Raw genomic sequence first — 27,519 nt, 5'->3', positions numbered from 1 at the left:
AACTAATGAAGTTAAAATGGAAAGAAATTACAAAGAGTAAAGATCCACATCAGAAAGCCAAGCAATCAACTTTCTGGCTCCACTAAACTGTTCTTAAGCTTTTCTTCAGGAACCACAAAAACTCATTGCTGTAAGCTCTCCCAGAATTCTCCCTAATGACTTGCTACTCCCCTTCCTTTTCACTGTATCAGCTTTATGGGACAAGGGACATATTTTAGTCTCAAAAATAGAACCCAAACAATTAGCTTAAAATGTTTGATATATCACTATTCACTTATTTCTAGGCTTTTATATCAAGGTAGAACTGTCCATTGTGCACAGCTGATAATATTCTGAAGAAATATTTTCAACACAAAAAACTAGAAGTTGAATTAAAGCTGCAGCATTGCATCATGATTGCATCACATTCCATTATATACTATACCATATCTCACTGTTAGCTCAAACACAATTTAACAGGAGCATATGACAAGGCCAAGGGCTGCAAGAGTCAGAGCAACGTCTTTGCTCTTATCATTCTTTTGTGATTATCATTGCAATTAGATGGAGAGAAGAAAGTTATGCTTAAACTGGCACAACAGTTCAGCCATGCAGAGCCTCACAAATTGGACACAGAAGCACACAATGATTGCACTGTTTATGGATTTAGTCTCTGTTACGCCTTTGTCAAACCTTGTAAAAATCTCCCTGCCTGAGAGATTCAGACTGGTACCACAGGATTTTCCCTGCAGTTACTGCTTTGGGGGCCCCAGATTGACAGCTGACCAGGAAAAAAATCTTCCTATCCTTTTGCTGCCACCTCTCCCTGTCCGACTCATTTACTCCCTTGGGTGGCTAGTGATGGGGGTACTTGCTCCAGCTACCACAGTGAAGGGACTCTCCTTGGAGTTGCATGCCTGCAAGGCAACAGTTGCATGGATATCAAAGGGCACATGTTGGAGAAGGAAACCAGTGAAGCCAAATGCAGAGAGGAGAAACACAGAAACAATTGAGGAAAACCAGAGGGGGCAAAAAAGTGAATCAGAGCCATACTGGTAGCCTTACTAGAAGGAAGAACTAACAGGAGAAGACAGTAGATATTTTACCAAATTTATGTTTACCTTAAGGCAGTATGAAAAAGATGGGAATTTCAAAAAGACTTATACAGCAATGATAGATCTGTTTTGGTTTCAATACAAGCAGTACACAACTTTTCAATGTGCAAATACACATTAACTTTCAAAACAGGTAAATACAAGTTTTGAGCACTTAAGAAAATGAAGAATAATGAATGCAATACTTCAGTAACACATGGCTATACTTCATATACATATATTAAATAACTTTAGCCAGCAAATGTAAAAAAGTCTTACTGTCTATTTAAATGAGGAGTTCAGTTTTCTATTATACATTAAAAAAATAATTTTTCACTGACTGTAAACAACCCACTTCCCAGGGAAATCCATAAAGTTATTCAATTGATCAACCTGTATGATTTTAAGTAAGTTAGAAAAGATGAGTTAGAGTTAGCCTTACAACAGTTAAAGTCACTTAATGTCGATTTCATATTTAAGGGCCTGTGCCAAAAATCAGTAGGAATTAATTGACACATTATAATGTGCTTTGGGTAGTAAAAGCTTTCAGGTACATTTAAGGAAAAAGTCCTTAGCAAAGTGATTTTCATTGAGAAATAAGCACTATTACTAAGGTTTAGATTTCCTGAATTCAAAGATATTTACCAATGTCTTTTAGACACTTTTGTAAATGCTACTTGAATGGAGGCAGGTAAGGAAGAGTGGATGCAGGTGAGAGGTACTATGATAAAGATGGGGAAAATGCTGAATCTAATTTGGTCAATGACCACCAGTTTCATCAGTCAGCCCTGACCAGTGCTCAGGTCTACAAAATCCTTTCAAGTACTTTCACAACCTTTGTGAATAGTCTTCCTTATATAGATTAATTAAGCAGTCCTAAAAATCTTTGTGAATACCCAATATGTTAAATCTAAAATAAGAAAAAAAACCTAAAAACATTATTTTAAGGGTTACTAAAGGAAAAAACTAAAAAAGTAGTTCAAAATTTTATTCCTACAGAAAATATATGGAAAATATCTCAAGTGAGCATCACACTTCATTATGGACTACAGTCTTCTGACGAAATAAACAGCACTGGACTTGTGTCACATCACTGAGAAACAATCCATATTTTTATCCACCTCTTTGCACCCCCATGAGGGGCTACATAAAACTGACAATGCATCATGGTCTCAAGCTCACAATACATAAGTTAGAAGAAAAGATCTCAAACCATGCTCTGCCAGCCTCATATGATTTTTATAAGTATCTGCTGGTGGTTCCAAAGCATTGTCTGGGCCTCAGGGCCAACTTCTGTATCTGTGCCTTCTTCAGGCTACTTGAAATTCAAACTACACAATTCTAAATTCTCCAGAGGAAAAAGAAGTTATTGTAATTGCTACCAAGATAGCATTACAAACACAGACCAGAACCTGTGTGAGTGCAAATGGAAGCCACTACATTTTTCAAAATATTCTGAATTTAAGTATCTAAAAGCTGGAGAACTGGACTTCTACTGCATGTTCTCTTCGACTAATGAGCAATTAAGAATTAATAATTAAGGGTGTAAGAGAGGAATTTGCAACTACAAAAATCCTATTTCTTCAGATCAAACTATTACTAGTCTTTCTTCAGATACACTCAGTGTATTAAGAACTTGCAGCAATATTTATGTCTAATTCTCATATATAAATTAATATTACTCTCCCAGGATCTCAAATCCACATGTTTTTCCAATTAGTACTAACATTCTCCCCAAGTTTAATAGCATGTAAACAGAGAGTTCCTTAAGGAATATGACACATTCTGTTTCATCCCAGTTTTCTAGTGAAGAAAACAGCTTTCAAAGGGGCAGTATTCCCTCATAAATACCACAACAAGATTTTGAAAACAGGTTTTTATAAGCTTATGCAAGGAAAAGAAACCCTAGAAAAATCTGTCTTCTAAAGTATGAATATAGAATCTGGGTGCATATATATACTTAATGTGGTAAAGAACATTGGCTTTAAAGCTTGCATTTACCCATTCATAGAACGGTAGAACCATTATTATACAATTATTATACATTATTATACATTATAATCAACCTCATAAATTAAGAAACTATTAAAACAAAGTATCTAGTCAAGTAAACACTATCATGCTGATTCTGTATAACTACAAAATGGGAAACATCTGGTTAGGAAACAAATTTGTAGAAAAGGGTCTTGAAATTGAGATAGGGCAGAGTACTGTACAATATACTTCCTGCACAGACTAAAGGATAAGTACTCCATTTCAGAAAACAAAGAGTAAGACGGAAAATCCTTCATAGAAAAAATGCTAGTATTTTGTCACAATTAGTGTGAAAGAAAAGTTACTGGAGGAATGTACTAAAAACATTCCAAAGTTTTAAACAATTAAAGAACATCATTAACTGCCAGCTCCACTTTCGATATTCACAACACAACACTCTGATTTGCAGGAAAAACCATGTATATCAAACATTAGGAAAACCTTCCAACACAGACACTAAGCTACTATAACAGCTATCAAGGCATCGTTCAAGGTGTTTGAGTTCAGATGAACTCTGTCATTGATGTCCTGAATCCCTTAACCCCTTTGTAACACAAAGGGAAAAACTAGATGGGCATTCATCTTGCCTTCTACCTCTAACTTTTATATAACTTTCAAATATTACACTTCCACAAAGTTTTTACCCTATTTCATGGATGCAAAATATTCTTCCTTTTCCTTATAATTTCAGTTCTAAGGATTCAGTCATCTGGGAAGATGACAGTCTTTGGCATTCCACAGATTCCAGTGATGGAGATCAGTAATTGAGTTTCTGGTTAAATAATAATTTTTTCTACTGCTCTAGCTACACTTAACCATGTGAGTAAATCATGATAAAGCACAGTACAATGATCTCCTAATGAAGCCAAGAGATGATAAAATACTGAAGTCAAGTTAAAAAACAAGTTAGAAGAAAAAGGACGGTCTAACAAAACATAAAAGTCCTTATTTAAATTTTAAAATCCATGCTTGAACAAAGCCTTGAACTGATACAGGCACTATTTGCACATCACATCAGGAACTATTATAGGAAAAGTAGGATAGCATTCTAGTGAAAGATTGATGGAGCGTCCCAAAATATGGGTGAAGCAATATTGTAAACAGACCTCCAATCAGACTGACATCTAAACAAGTCTTCAAACACCCACACTTAATACTTATCAAGATTTTAAAAGTAATCCTGTACAGCACACAGATATTATAAGAGACCATTAAAAGCTACAGAATTAACTCAGTGCAGGTCACCAGGATTTATGCTATAAATTCTCACACCCATTAAACTCAATACACGACAATGTGGGTGGTCTACAGCACCTTTCCAAGCACTTCCCTGGCACTGACCCACACTCTGGGTTGGCACCACGCCCTTAACCCCTCACTGTTCCTCTCATCCAGCCATTTATGCATTGCCAAAGGCAACACAGTACACGATATAGCCTGACGTGGTTTACAGCTATAATCATATTTAGCCAATGATTCTGATTAAATTTTAATCACCCATACAAGAACATCTCACATACTGGAAAACTATCATGTCCCTCCTGAAATTTCTCTATTTTTCCCTCAGAAGAAACAAAACTGAACTTTATTCAATTTGTCTAGGTTTTCCTTAAATTGTGCTCCTCTTGAATCCTACTCAAGAAGAATAGAAAGAAATAATCGTATTTCCTCATTAAAAGTCATATGACTACAACCCAAAGTTGGAATTCACCTTTAGTGGAAACATATTTCTGTCTTTTATTCAGTTGATGGTCCCATATAACCACACGAGCCTATCCTATGGCAATAGTGCTTATGGAATTATTTCTCAAATTTTAGTTTGTCAGATTCTTACTTGCTTGGCACTTGTTTCAACAGAAAATCTTAATAACTTTATATCTTCCTCTAATTTATCAAGATCAGCATTATTGCTCTCTCAATACACCTCAAACTATTGCAAGCTTGTTGCAAAGCCACAATTTTAACACTCATGCCCATATCCCATCACTGAAGCTATTAAAGAAAATAGTGAACAAAACCAGACCCAGGAGAGACCATGGTCTACCTCTAACATATACTCTAGGATTAATTACAAATACTGACAACTACTTTTGAAGCCATCTTTCAAATAGTTGCACACTTCAAGATAATCATCAGCTTTTCAATGCAGCTTCAGGCAATTTCTCTAGATTTCACGGTGCACCATCTTGAACATATTAAATATAACTTCTAGAAATTGAGCCTATTGCTACAGTGCTGCAATGCTAGAAGGGTCCTTAGCACTTTAAAAGAATTTTTTAAAAGTTGGTTGCTATGGTAAAAGGGGTTTTCATCATTAAGCAAAAGAATGGGCTTAAGAAAAAGTGGCACTGAACAAAATCCTCAAGCTACAGCTGGTTACTCTACTGAATAATTATGGGACTGTCTTTGGCTTGGCTTGGAACTTAAACATCCTGAAGAACTTGCCCCTACATTATCATCCACTACTGCACCATAAAGCCTCAGATACAAATACAGTTCCTAGTCTCCCTCTCCACATATGGTTCAACCTCGTTCTCCTCTACCTATTCCAGTTCATCTTTTAAGGGACGGGAAAAGGAGTTTCTCTATTTTCTAGGTATTATTAAAGAGCTCTTGACTCAACAGCACAGGTATTTTGTATACTGGTTTCCCCTTATAAGGCACCATTCTCAATTTCCTCCATGTGTAGAGAAAACAGGTGCTTTTAGCTGGACTCAAGAGTGAGTCAATTTTTTTTTTATTCTCCCCACTAACAGAACTGTTTTTGTATTGAGGAGTGGTCTTGAGCACAGGAATTCATTTATTTTAGGTAAATCTAGCCAGGCAGATGAATTCCAGGAATGTACCTGGAGCACTCCAACTGCTAATGAAGAGCCAGTACGGGCACAGAGCTAGTTCTGAAACACAGACAAGACACAAATCATGTTGCCAGCCTCAACTCCTTCTGCCTGCAGACCTGCTTCTAAGACAACACATTACTTGCCAAGCTAGAGATGACCAGGGAAAACCTGAATAGGTGACAAGACAAACATGTTTAAAAAGTGTCAGTAAAACCTTTCTTCTCAAAAAGAATAAAGAAGTTTTTCCAAGTTTTCTCAGGTTGTTCAAAGACAAACACACAGAGTTTCAAATCACATAGCATATCCTGCTGGAGGGTAACTACTCAAATACCATTTGACAGAAGTATTTATTTCTAATGAGCATCTCATTAATTAAGATAACATTTTTTAGCTTCGACCTCTTTCAAAAATTATATCCTTTGAACAGTTAATGAGTAAATGCAAAGTCTGTCAAAAGCAGTATTTCTTTTAATTGGTTTATATTTACAAATTTTACTCCTTTCCTAACAGGATCATAATCTAATCGCAGAGTTCCTTGAACTCAATAACACTAGTGAACTGAATAGGAAGAAGTGAATTTCCTTATTAAATCAATTCACCTTATTAGCTTAGGCAGAAAAAGTTGAACTGCATCTATTCACACCTTTTCAAAATTCTTAAAAGGAAAAACAATGGTCATATTATCAAAGTTCAACAATTTAAACACCCTTCACACATATTTTAGTGTTGCAAAGAAATACTAGCAGAAATTTGTAAAGCCAATATGACACTTACTCTGCCTCACTTTGTTACTTCACACAATTATGAGTCTGGTTCCAGAGATGGCAACAGTGTAACACTAACGTAAATTAATACATGTTTAGAGAATTTCTACCACTGCATAGTCTGCAGCTGTTTTACCAGCTCATTTATAGTGGCACATGCAAAAGAAGGCTGCACATAACAAGGACTTTTGAGTTGTTGAAACATTGTACAGACCATTCATATTATAATAAACAAGAATTTAATTAATCTTCATAATGTAAGAAAGCAAAATACTGATAATCAAGATACTGCCCTAACACAACGCCAATCTTTACCAAAAACAATATCCATGAAGCCAACAAAATCAACTCCCAGTTTTAAGCATGATGTCTATATAAAATACAAACTTTTCCTTACATATGTGAAGACTGCTGAAGGAGAAGGAAGTCGCTGAGGTTAAAGACCAGAGTGATATTAGGGTTTAGGACACTATACAGCTGAACAAACAGCCGATCCAGATTTGGAGCAGTAAGATGGGGGAAAAAACACCTGTTTCCAAGTCACCAAGAGTATCTGATGTTTACTAAGAGTCTATCTCACTGGAGAAAAACAGCAGGAAGAAAATGTCTTGCAAGAGTACAAAGATGCTAAGCTTCAGACTCCACAGAAAAAGTATAACTTTGCTCCCACTATAACTAAAAAGTAGGAATACAGGAAAGAATAATAATATAATTTCCTTTAAAAATAATAATTCCATGACATTAATGTAAATTACTGTGAAATCTTGCCCACATTCTTATTCTAGATGGGAAATATTACTCAACACATACACAAATTAGTTTCATCTTCAATTTCATGGTTTCTGTGAGATATCACCCAGACAACTAGTACTTTCTAAAGTTGCAGATTTTTTTATTTAATGCTATCACTACTTCATGATTTATCATATGGATATGATATAAAGCCATTAATACAACTATATTAATTTATCAAGAAAACAGGACTTCTTTTTGCATCACATTAGAAACATACACATGCACTCATCCAATTGATAAGTACAAAGAAATAAGTGATAAGAATTTTCAGCATAACAATGACCATCTGTATTTCATTTGCTGCATTACTGTGCATATTGTGTAAGAGCAACAATAAGTGTTGAATAAAATGAGAAAAAAACTTCAGAATTCAAATTATCTTATTACCTAAGTCATTCTACTTGTCAGTGACAACCAGCAGTGTTTGGTTTCCACAATCAATGGAAAACAAACTACCAAGAAAATAAAACATGCAAAATTTTTAGTTTTAATATGCAAATAAATACTTTGGATTCTGAGCATTCATGAACTTCATGTCTTTACCTGGCATGACAGCAGCTTGCTGAGTGGCTGGGTCTGTACTTAATGAAAGGCGACCACCTTTGGCCAATCTATCACAGAAGAGGGTGATGTTTTTCTTCAGTCTGCTGGTATCTTTGGGCATGGACAATTGGCTGCTGAGAGTCAGGGCCTGCTCCTTGGAGCTCTTTGACAAACAAGTTTTTAATAAGTAAGAGACTGCAGCATCCACAGTTTCTTCCCAACCCTGCATTAGAGAAAAGGAAATTAAATAAAATTAGGTGAACTGCAATATGATATAGCATATTAAAAATACAGTAACAAATCATGGACTGAGAATTTTCAAACTATACTGGTACACAAAATATGGTTTGGGGGTTAATGAGCATCATGAAAACCCAACTTCAACTTGTACAAGCAAAAGTTGAAAAAATAAACTTGTTCCAATATTGAGGTCATCAGAGAAATCTAATTTCATTAACAACAATGTATGGACAGTATGTGATAGAACAGCTAAACTAAGTTATTGCATTAATAACTGAAAACTAGAAGTTCCTGGTTATGACATTTGAAATTAAGAACAGAATGGAGATGTAAATAAAAGCATAATATGTAGTATAGAATATTCGGATGAAGAGACATTAAGGCCAGGAATAAAATATGTATCCAATTATACATTCCTTGGAATCACAAAGATTTGCATAATATGCCAATAGCAGAGAACATCATGACTGTAACACAAAGGTACACATATTCAGTACCCATTTGTCAGATCAATTAACCATAAGTTAGGAGCACATGCTGTGATGAACAGGGATTTTGATTTCAGCAGAGTGTCAAGCTGTAAATATTTATGAAAAGACCACCTTAGTAATCACTTCCAGTTAAAACAAATACCACTCAGTAAAAGCAAGTTTCTTTTCAATAAGCACCTTGAATAGCACATTTAGAAGTTAGCTTTAAGTCTGTAGTCTGTACTGTGGCTTTACACGAACAAATCAAAGGCATTCCTTTAAGTAAGAATTCTGGATAGAAGTCTTACTTTTTGTGACAAGGTTATTAGGTTAATGCATAAAATCTAATATATTATATCTATCTCATTTTTGCAGTATGACATGCAGATTGACTCCTCTTGACGTATTCTGGAATTAAATTACACTCTGATGAGACTATGTGATTAATCCACAACATCTATAATTAATGAATTTCAAGACAGTCACAAATCTTTCTCATATCTTTTCATTATGATCTTACAGAGCTTGGATAGAGTCAGCAACTAATATAAAAGGCTTTGTGGCCTGCTAACTTCATGACTCATAACATCTCTTAGTATTCAGCCACCTGTAAGCAAGTTCTCTGTTATGTGCTGCCCACATGAACAGGAAAGTAGATTTAACCACTATAGTATTGGTGTCTGCTCTCTCAATGCTCCTGATTGGCTGTGACTTATTTTGGAAAGTTTAGTGACTTTAGAAGTTCTGACATGACAATCTGGGATCATCCAGCTCCCAGCTCTACTTCCTGCTAAACTAGCAGCAGGTAACACCAAGCTTGCTCTTTATGAGGAGATTACTCAAAAAAGAATACTCGGGTATCCAGTTGTAGCTAATACAAACTCAGAATCTTCTAGTTTTTAAGCTCTTTCTCATAATGTGTTCTACTTGATTGCAAACACTAAGCTGAACAGCAAAATTGCCTACATATACAAATTTCCCTGACTCCGTAAGAGTAATGTTTGAAAGAATGACAATGTCCATTCTGCCATAGCCCACTGAGCAAATAAGGCTTATGGATTTCTTCAGTTAAACTCATCATAGCTTTTGTGAAGGACACAACTTTTATCACAGAAAATCAAAGGCCACCTTCCTGGTCTTGTTAACTTCCTAAGAACAGATCCAGGGCCAATGCCTACTAATGGTCAAGTACACCAGTGAGACCACACAGTCATAGGCACTTCATCCTTGCCCAAACGTTCTCTTTACTGAGTGTCCTGGAAATGTAATGTGTGTGTGTAACATATTTACATTTTGTAGAGGAACAGGATCACCTAGTGAGGTTAGTCAACATTTGCCTGACTTCAGAAAAACAACATTAACCTATTATCTGGATTTGTCCCCCATAAAAAAAAATCCATAAACTAGAACAAAAACTACATCAATCAGAAAAATCTACCAATCAATCAATGCTGTAGTAGCTTAATATTTTTCAAATATTCTAGAAAGAGTCCCTTAGAATGCAATGCATCCACTGACCTGTGATGGTGACAGGAAATCATCCATTCTGCAGCCAATTTAAAGAGGTTAATGAGCTGGTAAATGCTGTCTACATTCCCACATACTGGGCAATGAAACTTAATATGTACAAAGCACCAGAAACAACCAAGCCAGCCACTCCTAATTATACTACAAATCATGAAAAATAAGAACAACATAAACATAAGAATCTTGAGTTTCACTAAAAGACAAAGAAACACATGATTAACTGTTGTCAGCATACAGTAGCTCAGAAGCTGGCCAATATGTCTCTCCAAATAAGTTGTAAAATTGCAGGGAAAAGCACTTAAATAAAAGCACTGACTTACAAGCTAACAGAAGTCAGGAAATTAAAAGTGGCTAGTATTCTGTCCTTGGCTCACACAGGTATGTTTTACTTTATACCACAGCCTTAACATTTTCCAACCCTTGTTCTTGTATTTCATTTCCATGTAAAACGGGTTTCTCAGTAGACCATAAAACTATCTTCTCCAATTCAAGGTCTGTTGACCTAGTAAGTCCAGTCAAATCCAAAGCAGCCTTTATGATTAATGAAAGAGTACACAAAGGCTACCTCTAAATGCAAAAAAAAAACTTGTTGGAAAACTGTTAAGGTGATCTTGTACAACTAAGAATTAATGGCTGCAAATAAGACTGCATTTGTCAGCGATTTTTATTGGTGCAAGGGGAGAATTGGAGGAAGAAGAAAAATTCTTTGCATGTTAAAAAAGCTGAGAGATGTTTGAAAATAAAAGTATTCTCATCTATAGCCTACAATGCAGAATGTTTCTACTGCCACAGTTGTAATATTCAGTAATGGCTTTCTGTGTAGTATTCTGCATATTTAAGGACCAAAAGGAACACCTTCAACAGGAGTGTGATACCAGTAATCCATCATTCTATGACCAGCGAGCGTTGCCGTGACTGCGACAATAAATGCCAGTCAAGACTCACAGAAAGAGGCATTATTAAATCATCCAAATCCTCCATATAACTGAAACAGATAAGAAATATATTTAATTCATCCATTTTACTGTTTCACTGGGAAAGGCTGGGCTTCATGTTTTGCATATATACACTATTATTTTTCTCTTTTAGGTAATAGGTAGAGATTGGCACTTAGTTTAAACCAAATCAAACACACTGCAAGGTCTGAAGACCAAATGCAGACTTGTGATACTAGCACGGCTAATATTACATTAGTACACATCATTTGTGTTCTGAACAAACTGCCACAAAGGATCCTCAGACGTCATGGCATATCTGAGTGTGACCATAATTAAATTCAACCTCACTTTGGCATAAGGCTTCACCCAGAGTACCTTGTTTGTAGCCTGACACTTAGCTGCAACATGCCGCTCCCCAAGAGTTTAGCTGGTCAAACCCAAGGTCAACTAGACATAAATTGAGGCAGGATATGAGAGGACTTCCATATTGTTGTTGTTAAGATACACAGAACATATATATGTAGGGAGAAGTCTGATTTAGGGCTCTCTTGTCAGATTTGGTAGGTTTACATGGTGTACCTTCTTAACACATTTATAAAGGTAGTGTATTTCAGAGATCTACAAATGAATACTATTTGTCTTAAGCACCAATAAATAATTTTAACAGCATATCAAACTTGAACAAGATTCCTAAGTTGTGTGCATGAGCCAGACAAGTATTTGTGTACCTTTTACTTAAAAAGCCTTTATCTTTATTAATAATACTCCTAAGGCAACAGACATTTTCTCAGCTGCCTATGATGTAATTTATCCTGGAGTGACAATCAAGGCAGTTCTGAAAGAACTCAAATGTAATGTGAAATATACTGCATAAACTATGCAAAATTGGTGCCAGCCAAATTATGGGAATTCTTACAGCTGTTCACTCAGGAATTTGCCTGGCTATATCTTATTTCTTTGTTTTAGACACAACAGTGATTTCATCAGTTTTCAAAAAATGCTAGAATACATGAAAGTTCACAATATTAATTACAACCTTGGCATTTATGCTTATCTGAACTACCAGAGAAGAGGTTTCTTTACATATGCTAATTCACAAGAAACACCAGCCATGTGCCTCTCAGCTTTTATAGCAATTTTTAAAAATTATCTTACTGTTACATATGCAAACCTGTAATCCACTAATCCATGCCTACTGACCTGGTGGTATCCAACACAGGCATAGACCATCAGCAAATTTGGCCAGGAATTTACTGTGGTACCAGTCTTCCTAACTCATATTCTTCAAGCATATTCTCTATTTCTAACTGATCTATTTGTCTCAAAGAGGAGATAGCCACAGAAGCCATAAACTAGACATGCAACATGTGCCTGTGGTGTCAGAAATGGAAATGACAAGCTTTCCTTGTGAGTGTCCCAGCTAAGAAAGAATTTATAAAGTCCTTAGGAGACCTTTTGGAAAGAATCAGAATAAAAGAAAATAAAAAGGCAAACGAATAGACTTAATATCTATACAGCACCCAGAAAAAAATGGACCAAAATAGTTCCGAAGTCTTAATGTAGTACATCTGAACAATATGAAGAGACAATATATTTTTTAAGAAAATGTTTTCTAAGTTTCTTCTTGGTTGAAGAATTGTTATTGTAGCAACATAAAACCAGTCTTATTTAACATAATGCATTAGAAACACCAGTCACAGATTATCTGGAATCTTCTACAACTCACTTTTGCATTTAAAAAAAAAAAAACCAAACAGAAAAACCAAAGCAAAAGCCCCTCCACACAAATAAATAACAAAAACCTACCACAGGGATAAACTAAAAAAACAGGGAACTGGCAAAATCCTACAGACTAGTGGAATCCAAGTCTGATGAAAATCCAGACAAGTGACTCAAGCTTAAATACATTCCAAATCTATAAATTGCCTAAGAAGGAAATTTGTATTGTGTACACAACAGAAAAATCACAGCTAAAGTTCTTACATTAAACCTACTCTCTCTAGTCATATCTTTCTTTAAATCATTTATGATGCATAATGTTCATAATATTAACTGATTTGATTTTAACTTCTACCACCTTTTAAAGAAATCCAGTTCTAACGGGAATTCACAGACTGATGAAAATAGTATCAAAGTGAGGATATACTTGAACATCCCAGACAAAGTAAGAACAAAAAAACAACAAAAAAAAGGAAGAAAATTAGTATAACATGTAGTTCTAGAAAAATAGTTCAAAACCATAGATGAATCAATTTTACTTTAAATTATGGAAACCATCCTTATTTGTGAGATGGTACTCTGAAATCAACCTGGTACAGCATATGCCACAGCACATGCTGCAGTCAAGACAGCGACAATACAGAGTATCATCACACAGTTTCAGAAGGCTTTAAGCATTCACCCAAACAGAGTAACACCCCACCACATCCAGAAGGCTGCAAGCATCTGCTCTTCCTTGTCCTTCAGCAGAGCCTTTATACCCCTCATGCTGATGCACGGCACCTGTGTGCCCTCTGTTCCCTGTGGTTGGTCAGTGCCCCTGGGCACTCCATGGCTCGTTGCTGTCAGTGCTGCTCACCTGACCTGCACAGCTGTGCCCACTGGGGTGAGGCTCAGCCACAGCCCCACTCACAACTGCCACAAACTGTGTACCTACATCAACCTACTCTGAAGAGCTTTTATGGACATCTTGTCAAGGGTTTGGACTTAGAAAATTTGCCTACTCCAAACAAATTACAATTTATTTGAAACATAAGAAATAAAAGCCAAACAAGAGACAAAAGAAAATGCAAATCCCAGAGAAGTACAAGGTAACATCTTGATAACCCTGACCACAATATGAGCAATCAAGCTCTGTTGGGATCCTGGGAAAACCGATATATAAGGTAAAAGCTGTGAAGAGCAACAAATAAAAGACTACAGAAAGGAATCAAGATTGTACAGAAAACTGTATGAGATCTGTTTATAATATTTATCAAACTGGTCTGAGTATACTCAGCAAAACAGATCTGTGCTGTTATTTAATATTAAGTACTTATGCCAGCAACTATTTTCCAGATATTTAAGAACATCTAATTCAAATATTATTCTCTCACATTTCGAGGTTAATAGACTGCAAAAAATCAGATTTAGCAAAAATCCATTGTGAATAAAGTGGGTTAATTTAAAAGTCTGTCACAGACACACTTGTAATTCCTGCACAGCTGCACTGCAATGGCCAGTCATAACAGAAACAGCAACTTTATCTGTTCAATGTAGAAATATTTATTCAATAGGAAATCTCCAGCAGCATATACAACTCTCTACAAGAACTTTTCACTTTGAGTCCTACTTGGTAAACATATATTGATAGCCTATGGCAACTTCGCCTGAGAAAAATCTCTATGACAGATTCTTTCCTGGAAAGTACACTTGCCATTTAAAAGTTTCTCTGGTATTTTTATCCTCTGAAGTTCAATTCACAAATGACCAAACACTTCTGCATTGAATATAAATATAGTTTTTGGAGGATTCTATTCTATGGACATTTAACTTAAAAACAAGATTTGCCAAACTCTCCTTCTACAGTGTCTTCAGGTATGGAAAGAAAGTTAAAAATGCATGTGGCTTAGTAATCAAAATTGTGGTTTTAAAATTGTCTTATAGAATAGGCAGTACTTTTCTTTTAAGAATGTGCTCTTAAACTAATCTAATGGAAAAATCAAACTGTAGAACAGCAATATTAAAAGCAGTGGGTGTTTTAGAAATCTAGCAAAGTGATCATTACTAAATAAAGATTCTGAAAGCTGCATGCATGAGGATGATGGCCTCTATCTTTTGAGATTTTAATTTATTTTTCAAGTCAAATTCTGAGGAAAAGTCCTGCTCACAGAAACAAGTTATGGTAATCAGCAGCTGTAGGGTTTTCTGTATTAATGAAACAACTAGTAACATGATTAAAGACTGTAAGAAAGCAAAACTCTGGGTGGGGATCAGAGTCATAATATTTCTAACACTGCTTAACTCTTAGATGCTTTTGAGATTAGTAATTTACTCTCAGGAAAGTGTGTGCTTAACAAAAAATTATATACCAGGATGAATATAGATGATGGTTCCATTAGCTCCTCCATTAAAATTTAACCCCTGTATACTGCAGCCAAATTTCCCTATGGGCTGCATCCTTTCACATCAGATGTTATTCACTTGCACAGAAAGGCTTTCAAAAAAAGGTTAAAATTAGATTAGAATTAGATCAGTAGGTTTCTTCTTGACAAGTAGTCTGTGTTACTCAACTCTTCTTTCAAATTGTCTCATAGCTCAAAATTGGAGCAGTACAGAGTGTTTCCTGACATCTCATTTGTTGGGGTTTTCTTCCTGGACAACTGTGGTCCTTTAAAAATGGGTGAAAGGCAAGGAAAATGGCATATTTTTTCAAAAGATCAATTTTAGGTATCTAATTCTACAGTTATTCATCTAATGATGCTTATTTGTTTTAATATTAGTGCATCCCATCTGGAATAGTGAAAGTTCATGCACTTCATGGGTTTCTGTAGATCCTATTCCCCAATCCTGAATTTTTGTGAGATTTTTTTTCATCTTAATTTTCTTTCTAGCTTATGACCACTGGCCCCTTCTGAGAACTGATGAAAGAAACTCTTGCAAGCACTACATGAATGGAATGGCATGACTTCTTTTGTTGCCAGCTTCAGAAGTCTGTTGTTTTGATTTTTAGCACTGAAATCATCTAACACTTCATCTTTCTTTTCCTCAGTAACTTTTCACCAGTTCGTTAGGAAAACTGAGGTGCTATTTGGGTCTTGCAGCAGTTGTCAAAGCTGTCTGCAGACAGGAAAACACACCAGGAGTTGTGCATCTTGCTGAAAAATGCTACATATCCAGCAATAGGTCTGCCATACATGAACTCTACAATTAGGATCAGCAAGAAAACTTTAAATATGGGGAAAAGGAATCAAACCTAGTTACATTCAGCCTGGTGGAAAAAAGTAGATAAAACATATGCTAAAACAAGGTTATTGAAACTTCTCATTGGATCTCAGCCCATACTCCATCTTTATATCACTGATATTCTTGGAGATGAACTTTTCATGTTTCAGTATAACTCTTATTAGGTTACTAATACAATATGCTATGCAATACTGACAAATGAGATTTTGTTTCCAAAACCTGTGAAATATGGAAGCACACACACTAAAATATATCTGGGAAAAAAACTTGATAAAAGGTTTGTTTCCTATTTAAATTCCCACATTAATTTAGATCCACACACCACTATCTTTAAACTCAGTTGTGTTGCTTCAAATTGTAGAACATTTATTTTCCCAAAATGCACAGGTGAGGACAAAGAGGATAGCGGTAAACTGGACTTGCATTTGAAAGACAACTTTCAAATTTATGCTAGGGGTGTTTTTTCCTACAACAGTATCTTAAGCAAAGTTCATTAACTCCACTTTTTGTACAGATTTGATTTATAAGCTGTTTTACTTTTGAGGTATCTAAACCATGTTTTTGGCTTTATTAAACTTTCACTTCATTGAAAAATCCAGGAGACAATGAAGGACATAAATTATGCAATCTTTATGTCCCTTTAATCTGGCCTATTTTAAGGTAAGTCACTACCTGTGCAAATGTAAGAGAATACTGGTATATCATTCTTAATCTAGGAATTAAGACAAAGTACCTTGCCACTAACTAAAAGCAAAAAAATCCATCTGAAAAAATGACTACTCTAAAATCATGGTAAAAGAAAAGTGAGGTTTTTTTCTGGGATCTTGTAACAAGATGAAAAATTCATATGATGTCTTCTGTATGATATCCCTATGTACCTTTCTGTATCTCTCTGTGTGACATGATATCTTTGTGAATGCCAGTAGACAGATTATACAACAGCACACCATGTGAAAATAGCTATAGGTTATGTAGTAATGACCAAAAATGCTACATGATTGCAACTTAGAACCAAAAACAACCATCAGCAACTTCAGAACCAAAAACAGTCTCACCACAACTGGTTCCCCCCACTTTCCCCAAAAAACAAAGATTAACTTGGTGATTTGATCTTCATACACCCTCTCAGAAACATTTATGACCATGAGATCAAAAGGAAATTATTAATTTAGCTGTGTACCATTGTCACATGTTCAGTATAAACAGAGAGCTTCACAAAATTATTGGGAGGTATGGTTAAATACAATGCTAGTAACATAGCACTACAATATTTATAATAAATGTATCATAATTTTGAACTGATGACAGACAATCAGAAAGTAAAACCAACAATAAATATGCAATTTTAAATTCTATAAACTCTGTCCTATTAGAAAACATAAAGGTCATACTCCAACGATGAGGAAACATTTGTTTTCTCAGTATATAAGCAATTCCATCAGAATTTTACAGTCAATCATAAATCCCATTACATTTCTAAAATACTAGAACAGTACTGATCATTACACAGAATCACAGAATGGTTCAGGTTGGAAGGGACTTTCGGGATCCTCCAGTTCCATAGGCAGGGACACCTTCCACTAGACCAGGTTGCCCAAAGCCCCATCCAAGCTGGCCTTGAACACTTCCATGGAGGGGGGTACACAATCTGTTCCAGTGCACCACCACCCTTCTAGCAAAGAATTTTTTCCTACTGTCTAATCCAAACCTACCCTCCTTCAATTTAAGGCCATTCCCCCTTAACCTAACACTACATGCCCTTGTGAAAAATCTCTCTCTATCCTTCTTTTAAACCCTTTTACTGGAAGGCTGCATAGCAATAGTCTGAGGATCTTTCAATTAGGACCCAATATCAAGGGAATTCTTCACTGACAATAAACTTCTTTAAAAGAAAAAAGAAGAGCAAAAGAAAGAGCCACTGATCATATATATTGGGTGCTAAGATCCTTTGCTGAACAACATTTCTGTAATCACTGTAATGCATCACTCTTGTCATTAAGCAGTTTAGATGACAACTGATCTGAACTCCTGGTATGCACCACATACTCAGTAATTACTACTACACTAAAATGGCTCTTTGTACCTGAACTAGACAGATCACCCTAACAAAGAGAAAGTTTAGAGGTCCCCATCACAATATTACATAAAGAAAGATGTCTGATAACAGAAGCTTATTTAATTTATCAAGCAAAGAGTACATCTCTTACAACTGCAGTACTTTGCAGGGTACCCAAATTACTTTAAAAGGTGATGATATATGCTGGATGCAAACTAATCAATGCAGAACACAGTCCTGCCTTGACTAATTTACACCAAGAAATAAGATTCCTAAGTAGGTCTCTGCTTACAAGAGACACAGTGCACTGAAGATTAACTTCGGATCTCCAATATCAGCAGAAAAAATGAGTGCTCAAGTTAAAATTAATTCTCAAAATTTTTCAATTAAAATACATATAACCAATAGATATGTCAGATTCTCCATTCGCATAAGCTTTTTACCAAGGTTGAATGCTTGTTCTGACCTTGATACAATTTTCAGGGAATACAACTAAACATGACAAGAATACAATTCTTTCTGTCCTTTGAACTTTGACAATTCATAATGCATACCAAACCAATTTCTGCATAATTTTGTTTAAATAAATTTTATGCCATCTGGAAGAAATAGAGAAAGCTTTATTTTTTGAAAACCATTACTATTGCCAACCACTAGAAGCAAGCCTGTTAAAAAAATAGAATCTTACAGCCCCTTCTTATTAAACACCAGAAAAAGAGAAAATTATAAAAAAAATTAAAATACAATTGGGCATAGCTTCATTTGATAATCTTTTGAAGTGGAAAGCATCAGATAAAGATATGTTCTAGATTTTTGGTAATCCATAAAAACTTCCAATAGACCACACAAAGCCTTCCTTTCTCAGACCAAGAGAATATTGGCACTTTTCTACTCAGAGAATTCACTGTGAGGAATCACATTAATTTAGCTACAAATGAAGATCACTAGACAGTGGTGCAATGTGTTCAACTAGCTATCGCTGCCATAACCCACTGTCTTCTCAATAAATAAAATTAACTGCATGAAGAGAATGATTACCAGACACTTTAAGGAACTGTGATAGTGCTGGCAGTAGTGGTAAGACCACCTCTTTTTGGTGGGTTCAAATTCCCTCTTTTGTCCAAGTTACTTAACATATGATCTTTGGTGTTTAGACATTCCAACACTGTCAAATAATCAATGAGTTTGAAACTCTCCTTTTAAGGATAACAAAAGCAGAAACAGTTGCAGTAATTTAGTGGCTTTACAATCACATGTCCTTCTGTCCACCTACTCATATTAAGAGCAACTGAGAGAGCTGGGGATGTTTAGCCTGGAGAAAAGGAGGTTCAGGGGAGACCTTATCACACTCTTCGCTTCTCTGAAAGGAGACTGTAGCCAGGTGGGAGGTGGCCTCTTCTCCTGTACAACCAGCAATAGGACAAGACAACAAAGTCTCAAGCTGCACCCGAGGAGGTTCAGGTTGGACATCAGAAGGGGCTGCCCAGGGAGATAGTGGAGTCACCAACCCTGGAGGGGTTCAGGAAATGACTGCATGTGACAAAGATTGGACTCCAGGATCTTGAAAGTCTTTGCCAATCATAAAGCTTCTATGATTCTAGTTATCTCTGGTATACTCTGGTCCTCTTGAAAGCAGGCTAGCAGGCAGAGCACTGATTTCAGTATCAAAACATACTATAAAAGAATGTTTGAGGTACTTAAACCATGGTCTCTTTCTTCTCTTATTGTCCACCTGAGTCATATACACAAGCAGGAGCAAAGGACATCGACAGGAACCAGGCCCCACTACTCCATTTTTAACCTTTCTCCCTAATACAGGACTTTCCCTGCCCAGGGAGATTGGCAATCTCATTTCTTCACCTTCTTACCCTCACTCAACAAACTTATGTTACCCTGAACCAAATTAAACTTCAGGCTGAGACTGATCTTTTTTATCAGGGGTTTATTGGGAAAAGCTGAAAGCACCTTCCTTTTATTTTAGTGATTAAGGGTTTAAGGCTTACTAGCTTTTTGCCCCCATTTCTTTTAGACTTAGCTGGTTCACTGTACCAGAAGAGTCTTTTTGAATGGTTCTGTTGCATGGTACTGATTCAAATAGGAGGAAGACTTATCTATTCATTTTTATCATTAAAAAAATGTTAGTGCGTGTCATTTAATGTAATATTCCAAGCTGGATAAAAGGCAAATTTCATGTGTTTTTCTCTCTAAAACCACTTATCTGCAGATGTATTGTCCATCCTGTTTCTAAAAAGATGGAGGGGAATAAACATATCTGCTGTAAATTTGTCTCTTCACAAAAATAAGGAATACAACCATATGAAAAACTGGCTCCAAGTTATCCACCATCACAGCCCAATGCCTTGTGGTGGTTCTCTGGGATTTTTTTGGTTTATTTGGTTTTCAGTGAGGTTTTTTGTTACATTTAAGAAATTTTCACTAAAAAATAATTTGTACTAGCCTATGGCAAACAAGAAAATATTAAATATTTCAGTCTCTTTTTAAATATTTCCTTTTGGTATACAAAGTTGGAACTTTGCATTTAAGAAGTGGTTACAATGACAAGTGGAATATAGAAAATACAAGGCACAAAAAACTAATTCCAGATTATTTGTATGGCAATCAAGAGCTAGGCTGGATTAATTACAAGAATTAAAGCTACAATTTCCAATAAATTCTAAAAATTAGAGTTCATTAAAATTACTCTTGTCAAAGATATAATTATTAGCTCAAAGCTTTGAAAGTCCTGGATGGCAACAGAAAATTCAGAGAAAATGTCTTCTAAGGTCAGTCATTACAAAATTGATACTGCTGAAATTACAGAAATAACCTTACCTTTGATTTTGAGACTTTAATGTCAGTAAAGGATTCTTTCCACAAAACGGTATTTTTTACATTACTCAAGAACTCTAGAGTAAAACCCATTTGCTATCATGCATAAAACCTAGCAGGCTATCTAGTCTTTCCCAAATGATTTTTTCTTTTTCCTTGTGAATTACATTCAGATCATCTTCATACAGTAAGCAGAGACACTTTTGATAGTAACTCCTGTGACTTTTACAGGCACTTCAGGAGTGTTTTCTGACACCATTTCTTTTTCATCATTGCCTTAAAGTACATTTTTCAACTTTATCTAATCAACACTGTGAAGTGGTAAATTTATAGTCCCTAACGTAAGTTAATTACTGTAAATCATGGAGTCAATTAAAATATGCATTTCACCCTCAGGCATATTTTTCTTTCAAATTACAACTTCAATAAAATCCTGAGATCTAATACAGACATTTACTTGGTTGGTATGACTCCAAACATAAATAAAGAGAGATGGAAATGTACTTCCTCAACACTGGTTTATAGCTTTTACTGCTTTCTATAGTAACACAAATGTGACTACAACAAGCAAGGAATTATTCTGAGCAATGAAGCACTCGTATGTAATTATTTGGTAACATCAGGAAAACTATGAAAATATTGACTCTTCAGTGAAGTTGCTGTTGATGGCTGTATTGCCAAGGGCCCTCCATCAGTCTTAAAGTCAGAATGTTTGTATTGACAGACATATTATCCCTTTGTAATGTCTTAAACAAAGAAAGCATTAATACCTTAACGATCAGGAATATGAGCCATCAGTCAATCCAGACACCATCCAACCATTATATCAAACTACCCCGTGTAGCATGAACCCTTTGAACCCTTTAAATTAGCCTGGACAAATTCCCTCCTCTCCCAAACGGATTTCCTATTGTAAACATATACTTTATCACAAACTCAGCATTTTTCAAATCTTTTTCTATCCAGACAACACAGCTTGGTAAAGGATAATCACTGAAAAACACCCCTTAGAAATGTGAGGGGGCTTTTTTGTTTCAGACTTTATAGTACTTCAAATTGCTGTCAGTCCCTGTTACAAGCTAATAACAAATATTTTAGCCTAGCAGAACACTGACCAACTCTCCTGAAAAAAATTAGTTGTGTAACAAAATCTCTGGTACATTTTTAACATTATTAACAAATAATGGATTCTTTTGTCTCCAAAAGCACTCTAAAGTGTTTTTCTACCATACAATTCAACAGATAGAAAAATATAGGACTTAAAACCAGTATGCATGTGAAAGTATCGTTTTCATGCAGCTGTAACACTATGCTCTGAAATAGCATTAATATATTCTTCTATAATCTGAATATGGATTTTATTGTAGTCCCACAGTAACAAAGTACATTGGACAAAAGTGCACCTAACTTCCCTGCAACTACTTTGCTTCAGTTTTGGCATCAATTTCTTAGTGACTTCATTAGCAGAAGATTTAGCTCATTTATCCTACTGAGACCTGAGAGATCTCATTCAATTTCTGATGCTATACTTCTACAATTGTGCAGCATTTATGAAAGAATCACTGAAAAAGAGGAATGTCCTTGTACTTCCAACACTGAACAACCCTTTTAGTCAGTTTTATCAAAGCAGTGCTATTTAGGCTGTTAGTTAGAATTTTACTGCCAGAAACAATGCATGATGCCAAATATAAGTTATTCACATAAAATATTTCCAGTTTGCTGTATTTCTTCCACTATATCTTTGTAGACGAGAAAACCCAAATTTTATACGTTCTTAGACAAAGTTTGCAGCAACAGAAACCATTTAGCAACCTGAGAAAAAATGGTGACACAATGGGAACAGAGAATGCCACTTTCACATTTCCTAAATATCTAACTGAAGTGATTGCCAAGTCTAGAAAACAAGATACAATCTGTTCTAAATGAAATGGCATGTATGAGAATAATGTTGATGTTATGGTAAAAGAGGCATTTCTTTTTATGTTAACAGTGTATTCCAAACATTTCCCTTTTTTTAAGAAAACACTTCCATAGTTTATTGCTCACAAGGCAGAAAATTTTCTGGAGATGTAGACTGCATCCAAACTGTCTTCTAACACATTCCCTCAAAATAAAAATACAACAAACCATTGTGCAGAATTGTTTAAAGAGTAAATAAAAATTCTTCAGAGTATTTTCTTTCACCAGTGTTCTACTTCACTGCTTACAAGGAAACCTGAACACTAGCTAGAAGCTTCTGTCTGTAAATATCATTGGTATGTCAGAAGATTTCCCCATTCCCTGCCTAAGCTTCTTAAATTACATTCAGATTTCTGTGGTACCATAACAACTTCAATATGGCACGTAATTCAGTATTTTGTAAAGGTTTTGTTTCTATTTTCACCTCCAGTTGTTGGTTTACATTTTTCATCCTGACTGCTCTGCAGGATATACATGCTTACAATGCTTACATGAAGTCTTGCAGCTTCAACATAGAACAATGTTAACCACCACGTTAAAACCACACCGAGATAGAGGCTGAAGCAAAATCCTGCATTACAGGATACAACAAATTGCACCATATTTCATCAAAACGTGCATCAAAGCAACTCAATTCCTGATGGCAAAATAAAAATTAGTCATGAAAAAAAAATGTTTGCTTGGGCTTTTAGGAGATTCATAGGAACTTTCTTAGGATTCAGTTCATGGGAATGCACGTTCCTCAGTTTTGAAGCTTGATTTTCCAAGTTTAAATGAGGACTAAATAAAAAAAAAATTTCAACAAAACTGTTTTGCTTTGCCTGCTATGAGTCAATATCATGTAAAATGCCAAAACACTTTTTGCCCCCCAGGTGGAAATGGCAGAAGATCCTAGATTCACTTGGAACCCAGCACAAGCTTTCTAAAAGACCACAAACCATTCTAAGTAGTCCAGGTATGCACAAAAATCTGGATTCACTGTACATTGCAAAAACCCTGTGCAGAGCATGAAAATTAAATTAATGTGTACTTAAGATAATTGTTGAAACTAACTGGGGATCAACTCTTAATTAAGTCAAGAACATTCTTTAATTCAACTAAAGCAGTGTTTAGTTGTGGACCTTAGGTGTGGATATAAACAGCATTACTTGTCTTCACACACCAATCTCCAGATTTTATACACAATCTTACCTGGTCACACTCATTAAATCAAAACAGAATTAGCAAGACATCTACAGAATGCAAAACTATATAGAGCATGGTTTGGAGTACAAGGAAATTGTCTATTCACAGTATTTTGCTTAGATAACTTTCATCCCTTATATAAACCACTGTAAATACACTGAGGACAAAGTATGGCAAATGATTAATAAACTTAAATGTATGTACTGTATTTGCTGTGTGTGCCTTTTATATTTCTATTGGAATGTGGACATGTATGTTATAGAACATTTATATTAGAGTCTTCAAAACCCGGGGGTCTTATTCTGTTTATCCTAACCACAGGACAGAAGGTAAAAATCAGCTAAATTTATGTGAGACATTCCTACTTGGCTTGGTAAGGAAAGGTTAAGCAGAATTTAACTGGTATCAACCATGCCCTCTTTTGAAACATTCTATAATCTCCTAGTTTTTCACTTTGCTGTGAAATCAGCATAGTCTGCATCGAATACTTACTTAGTAGGGCGACTTAAATTATTTCAAAGGACAGTCTTCAGCGAAGTACAGGAAGAAATAAGGAAAATTAAGGGCTTAAAGCTCTGTGAATGAGTATTTTTTAATCAGCTCTTAAAGATTCTTACCAGCTCTTGTGTATCTTCTGCTAATGGCAAAAACGTAGCTTCCAAAATAGCAATTTGATCAGTGCTGAGCTTCTGCCACAAACTAATCAGCATAATCACCAGATGGGTGGCACTTTTCAACTTTGCAAATGCCTGGAACATGTTGGCTTGATTTTCTTCTGCTGCATCTGCTAGAGCTATTACCTGCAAAAATTACAAACATCTGTTAAATATAATTTTACCGTCCGTGAACACTCAACACTGAAATTACCTTTGGCACACTCTTGTTTTCCTTTAGAAGATCCTGAGGAATTCTGTTTTCCATAAACACAAACCACAGAGTATTAAATGAGTTATCATTTATCTAGATTTTTCCTTTGCATACCCAAGGCAATTTCAAGTCCATATGGCAACAGGATTAATCCAGTACAATAAGTGTAGAAAGGATTTTGTTTAGAGCATATTTTTAAGGCATTCCTGAAATTAATCCCCATCATATCACATAATATGTGACAATAAACTAATTTTCAGTTTTATATCACACACTAATCTCCATGTGACCAGTAAACCTACTGTATTAATCAAAACCAACACATTGATTTTATGCTATTAAAAAGACAGCATATAATTATTTCCATTGGAACACAGCTGCCATCTGTTATTTTATTAACTCTCATGTGTCTCCATGTTATGCCCTAGTTTCTTCAGCTTTTATGCCAAAATGTAAACATTATGGATCATGCATATGAAGGCAATATCAGTTTAAGTGCCAGATATTATGAAAGAATTTTCAAAATAAAATAAAAGTAACAGATTCACTTCTTCTGATATGGTAAGAGTTTTGCTGAGTACTTCAAGATGGGGAAAACCAGAAAACCTATTATATGATACTTGGTTCAGAAATAATTTCAATAGGCAATTGCTGTAACGTCAGTAGGACAAGAGACTTTCCACAGTATTTGCACTGGAGTACTTTAAGTAAAGGAAAGGTATAAAGGTTAGGGATTCATCCCGGGGGAGCACAACTTAGAAGACCTGTTCTCAGGAGTGCCATGACACCTCCATGCTACCCAAACAACACTTGGTTTACAGAAGCATTATCTGATTGTTATTTAAATCACACAAATTTAAATTATTTAAATCAATTATCTGATTGTTATTTAAATCAACACAAAGCACCTCTCTCAACCACTTTCGATTTATTTATTTGCAAGACAGGGTAATAGGTGCTTCACTGGAGTTGTGAAAAGCCTCATAGAAATGCAGTTAAGTGTAATTAGTATTACAACAGAATTTACAAAGTACAACTTGCAGAGCCTGATCCATTAACATTTTGGCAACAGCAGGAAAACGAAAATACTATATGATGCATCTTCAGCAGGGAAAGAGAGCCAACCAGCTGTTAGCATTTGGTGGAGGAAAACTATTTTTAATCTGCAATGCTGGCATTAGAGATGTATCTGTGTTCCCTCCAAGCTCCCATGTGACTGGAAAGATAAAGAAAACAGAATTTTAGGGAACTATAAATATGAAACATTTCAAACAAAATGTGTTGATGGCTTTTGTTTTAGATTTTTAAATGTAATCTTTCCAAATAAAGCAGCGAACCCACAGGACACCCATGAGTCCAAACACTACATAAATCAGAGCCAAGTAACAAAATAGACAAACAAAAAATCCCTAGCTAACCACGTGAAGGAGAACCAAGAAATTAATCCTAAGCAGTGAAAAGCAACATAACAAACTTTGGTCAGAGAACAGTAATGATATCACCAACAGGTCACCTGATGCATTTGTGTTGGCATTCGGTTTGCTCTGACCAAAGCCCAGATGCTTTCCACACCTCATGTTCTACAAAAGGTGAAGTTCCATATCACAGTCACTTTCCAAGAGTTCCACAAAGCCACCTGATAGGCAGCACACTATGTAGCAACCTACATCAGCTATCTCTGAGCCACATAACCAGGAATTTTATGCATCGTACAGTTTCATCTTTCTGAGACAAGCAACAGTAAAATCTCCCTCAGTCTAACAGAGGCCTTCAAATATCTAATCTCCTTTCCTGTCCAATATAAAACTGAAAATTTGGAAGAACCATGAATGAAGATTAATTTAATATGCTGATGAGGTGTGCTCATTCACTGGTATGCTTCCTACAATGCCATCACTGATTGGAATAGTACAATTCAGAATTCCTGTCAAGCTACCAGTACCCTATTATGGATAATGCTCAGACATTAATTTTGTTGAAGAACCAAACAAATAGAGTTACCTTTGTATGACAACTACCTGAACCCCACTTACACAGCAAAGGCTACTTTCTAGAGTCATTCAAAAATTCCCAGGTGATTTCTCACTCTCTGCTGTATTTCACCTGACACTCTCCTATGTGCTTCAGAAACACAAAGAGCATAAAGAGAAGTAACTGATGTGGCCTTTCACCTTATGAAGCCTTCATTTTAGAACAGGTTTTCTTTCCATTTTATAACCATGAACAAAGGAGATGCTCACCTTTTCATAGGCTCTAGGTGTAAAACAAATATCCCAGTACTTCCAAACAATGCCTGATGTACCAAGTCCATAACCTATTTTAAAAGCAGTTTCACAAAAACCCTTAAGAAGAACAACTATGAAAAGTTCTTCTTTGGCACAAAATTCTACAATTCTCATGCACAATAATATCAGGTAAATGTTATAAAAGTGGTAGACCTAAGTTTCTAAAGGAG

General features: G+C 35.6%; 1 protein-coding gene across 8 annotated transcripts in view; it reads right to left on the bottom strand.

The window, feature by feature from the left end:
• The window catches only part of BBS9 (Bardet-Biedl syndrome 9), a 286,276-nt gene that overhangs the window by 133,712 nt on the left and 125,045 nt on the right, over positions 1-27,519 (bottom strand). For all 8 annotated transcript variants that reach the window (XM_064417632.1, XM_064417641.1, XM_064417658.1 and 5 more), the window contains 2 exons: positions 24,815-24,997; positions 8,050-8,272 (listed from right to left, as the gene is read on the bottom strand). In XM_064417632.1, coding sequence (XP_064273702.1) covers positions 8,050-8,272; positions 24,815-24,997 — 406 coding nt within the window. The remainder of the gene's footprint in view (positions 1-8,049; positions 8,273-24,814; positions 24,998-27,519) is intronic.

This window comes from Passer domesticus, chromosome 1 (genome assembly GCF_036417665.1).
Source record: "Passer domesticus isolate bPasDom1 chromosome 1, bPasDom1.hap1, whole genome shotgun sequence".
NCBI lineage: Eukaryota > Metazoa > Chordata > Aves > Passeriformes > Passeridae > Passer > Passer domesticus.
Note: the sequence above shows the minus strand (reverse complement) of the source record. Positions and strands in the feature narration are given on the sequence as shown.